At 38.3% G+C, this 4,387-nt stretch overlaps 1 protein-coding gene across 1 annotated transcript; it reads left to right on the forward strand.

Annotated features, from left to right (window-relative positions):
- Positions 1 to 2,054: 2,054 nt before the first annotated feature.
- Positions 2,055 to 2,489, forward strand: LOC108729828 (uncharacterized; the record flags this gene model as incomplete). The annotated part of the gene is made up of 1 exon (XM_018459156.1): positions 2,055 to 2,489. A coding segment is annotated over exon 1 (435 nt), but the record flags the coding sequence as incomplete, so codon positions are not given.
- Positions 2,490 to 4,387: the final 1,898 nt, after the last annotated feature.

Here is a 4,387-nt window from a genome sequence, read left to right on the forward strand (position 1 = left end):
CTAGGCGGCCGGTCGTCGCACGAGCCCGGTTTGCCGTACGGCGCCATCGCCCGTCGTCGGGATCTCACCGTTACGACGGTACGGCGTCTAACGGTCGAACATGAGTTTCGCGAGTTCGATGTCGAGACTCGGAATCGTCTGTAAACTATGTATAATATGTATATTAAAATTATTATTACTAATTGAGTATTAATTGAGTGATATCCTTTCCTGTTTACATATATGTGTTCAGGATTATTATTTCCTGACGGAGGAAAGATAGCAATATGTGTGCAATCGATACGTCCTATAGTGCCAGGAAATTCAAATCTTCTGTAAAATCTGAAAAAGAAAAAAAATGTAAATATAATATTTATATTATATGTAGTACAAGGTAGAATAAGTAGAATAAGAATAGAGTACAATAAGTCCGAAAGAATTTCCTTTTTATGAGATTAATAATCATTTAAACTGATTTAGAAAGGTATTGTTTAGTTCTTTGTTATTTTTAATTTATTCTTTATTTGGGCCTTATTATATTCATATGCATATAATAAGGTACAATGTCAGTTTTAAAAAAAAATTTCACATTTTTATTTATAAATATTCTATATAAACAATATATTTTATTTTTGTGAGTGAATGAAATAAAGATTTTATTATTTCACTAGTTTATTTTAATATCTCCTTCAATAGAATTAAAAAAAAGAAAATTTATTAAATTTGCATTATTGATTGGCTCAAAAACCTTATATAAAAATTTATAAAATAATTATATATACACATTTCATGTTTATTTTTATATATTTTATATATTACAGAAAATTTATATTCTTACTCTATTCGCAATTCATTCAGTTCTGCAAGAGTAGAAGGAAATTTAATCTAATGGTTCATGATTTCTTGTCTCGTTATTACATCTATTACTTCATGAATACAACGGGAAACTGTTGGCTGACTGACAGCCATATAAATATTTTTTCCGATATCCATCTGATAAGAACCACTCGCAAAAAATCGCAATGCTGTAATAACCTATAGAAAAATAATTGTTTATTGTTTATGTTTATCATATACGTATGCTACAAATTTTGGAATATAATTACCTTAGTCGTGGGATCGATTGAGGATATTCTTGTTTGAGGAGTTAAATGTGGTTCAACAAGTTCAATAAGGTATCTTGCTGCGGCTTTACTTAAGCGAAACAATGTAATAAATTGTTCATTAGGTAATTCAAAGGGATCGTCTCTAATATGAAAAATTCTCCTTCGTTGTTCTGCTATTTCTGCATTTTGTAATGCATTTATAATTGGCACATTTAGTACTATATCATCAAGATTCATTTTTTTTATATAAATTAAATCTTTTATTCCCCGCTTTCTCTCTTCTATTTACGGCGTGAATACACGTGAAACAGCGTGAAACAAATAAATCATTACATATTTATAAATTAATTTTTTTTAAATTTTATTTCAAAATATATATATATATTTATTTATTAATTATTAAGATGTACACATACATTAACATTACTCACCTCGTCTCTTCGACGCAGTCTCTCTTCTTCTTCCAAAATATTATCCAAAGGCTGAAAGTGAGCGGACCGCATAATGATATAAGGTAATTAACGTATACGTTTCGAGAGAAAAGTATGGGGTAACCCATTCGTTGCATTACGAATGATATATTGCGTATACGACAGTACTTACGAGTGTCGAGAATACTGCTCTAGAGATTTTCTGTTACAATTACTCGCAACTTGATATTTGCGTATACGCAACTATTTCAAGAATAGAGACCTAGGGATTTTTCGTTGCGAGTATTCGCAACTTGTTACTTGCGTATACGCAACTGGTTCAAGAATAGGGCCCCTGATACCGAACCTCGGCGGCCTTCGGGACTTGATCCGCCGCGCTTATGCGTACACCGTCTTGGCTGGGTTCCTCTATGGAGCCCCCGTTTGATCCGAGGAGGCGACGAACAACAGCCGCATCAAACGGGCGATGCGCCGGGTGCAGCGAAGGCTGTCCCAGCGCATCGTCCGCGCGTACAGGACGGTGTCGCATGACGCGACGATGGTGCTGGCGGGCGTGCCGTTCGCGGACCTACTCGCGAGGGGACGGGCCAAGGTATACCGATGGGTTGCCGCGGCCCGTCTCGAGGGGCACGTATTAACGCCCCGTGAAATCGAAGCCCGAAGACAAGTGGCACATAAACGGGTGTTCGCGGAATGGCGCGCCTGCTTGGAGGACGTGGAGCATGGGGCCTGGACCGTTGGGGCCGTCAGGCCGTGCCTTGAGGAGGTAGTCGGTAGAAGGTGGGGAGGCCTCACCTACCGACTCACGCAGGTGCTCACCGGACACGGATGTTTCTATGAGTATCTGCACTGTATAGGTAAGGAGCGCAGTCCGCGCTACCACCATTGTGGCGCGGACGAGGACACCGCGCGGCATACCCTCGCGGAATGTTCCGCGTGGGATGCAGAACGCGGGGTCCTCGACCTCTGTGAAGTGAGCACCTCATTTTTGAAAAAATCAATTTTTCGTTAGAGTTCTGATTGCACTCCGAAAAGTTCTGGAGTTCCAGCCTAAAATTAAAAATAATTCTGGTGATTTAAGCAAAAAAAACCAATTTTAAAGATTTGGGGTGCCAACTTCACAAAACGCATAACGAAAAATCGCGATATCTTCTAAAATATTAATTTTAGCGCTTCGAGTCATAATAACTTTCGTCAGAACTCTTGAGGTGCTATCCAGAACTGTCGACGGATCTGCCAGAACTTTAAAAAATTTTTCAACCCACGAGTGTTAGAAATTTTTCGGTCTGACAACGAAAAACCGTGATATCTTCTAAAATATTAATTTTAGCGCTTCGAGTGATAACTTTCGTCAGAACTCTTGAGGTGCTATCCAGAACTGTCGACAGATCTGTCAAAACTTTAAAAAAATGTATCATCTGCCTACTGATAGGTTTTCGGTCCGACATAAGGGAGTCGTTGCGATATCGTGTCCTTTTTGTGTTTTTTTTTTATCGTTTCCTACTCTTGGCATTATCCAGGATCAACGGCGAGGACGTAACAGGAATCTGATCCCGCGCGCGCGCGTGTGTGTGTGTGTGTGTGTGTGTGTGTGTGTGTGTGCGTGCGTGCGTGCGTGCATGCGTTGGTGCATGTGTGTGCACGCGTGTGCGTGTGCGCGAGATAAAGTGTAATTGGGATTTCTTTAAGTATTTTTGGCAGTATATATTATTATATGTGGCGCTATTTTTTCTTCATCTGTTGCCATTCTGCGTTTTATCAGCATGTCATTATACATGTACCAACGAATTGTATCATAAATATATGCTGTGTAATGCCCGTCATTTTCATTACTGGCATATTGCTGGTGAGACACTAATCCAGCTATGACATAGTTCTTTTCGTTGATACGTAAAATTTTTGGGACAGAATTAAGTGTCGTATCGTTTTTATGCAATACAATCGAAGCAGCATATCGTTTGTCGGTGATGACGCTCTCTATCATGGTTGGTATCAATTATAGCGTTTTGCAATTCAGAAAATCCATTTTGTAAGAGTATATTAAGATAGAGACTCAAAATGCAACAAATGCCATCAAAATGTGAGAGAAAAAATTAACTTTTTATCACATTTATTAGTAGATAGCAACGTCATCACCGACAAACGATATGCTGCTTCGATTGTATTGCATAAAAACGATACGACACTTAATTCTGTCCCAAAAATTTTACGTATCAACGAAAAGAACTATGTCATAGCTGGATTAGTGTCTCACCAGCAATATGCCAGTAATGAAAATGACGGGCATTACACAGCATATATTTATGATACAATTCGTTGGTACATGTATAATGACATGCTGATAAAACGCAGGTTGTGTTCCAAAATTGTTTGCCATCGCTGGCAGCACTGTCAACACCGTTCCAAAAATTATCGAGCACGCTGTGACAGTGCTGCGAGAGAGTAAAGACGTCACTAATTTTGTCGTCATTTCCTGCTGCGGCTGCTGTGGCTGAAGAGGTGAGGCAGTTACAGCACAAAGATGACGGAAAAGGTGGAGGAGTTAATTTTAATTGATGCTGAGAGTAACACCAAATTTAAAATAAATAAATCAAATTAAACATTTTTAAAAGACCCCGTGCTATGTGAGAAACACAATTAATAATAGAAATTAAAATGCCTTTAACGGTCGAAGCTAGATCTATAATGCTTTAAATAATTCAATGTGAATTATATATGTACCATATTTGTAGTCCTTCAAACTGCGCGCCGAATTGATTTTCCGGACTTATAAACGCAATTAAACTACTGGAATAATATCACGAAACGAACTAATTTTTGATGCACAATCAGGCATCATATTAGCAAGATGTTACTGTGCTGAAAAACTGT

The sequence above is a fragment of the Mycetomoellerius zeteki genome, unplaced genomic scaffold (genome assembly GCF_001594055.1).
Source record: "Mycetomoellerius zeteki isolate Tzet28-1 unplaced genomic scaffold, Tzet1.0 scaffold796, whole genome shotgun sequence".
Taxonomy (NCBI): Eukaryota; Metazoa; Arthropoda; class Insecta; order Hymenoptera; family Formicidae; genus Mycetomoellerius; species Mycetomoellerius zeteki.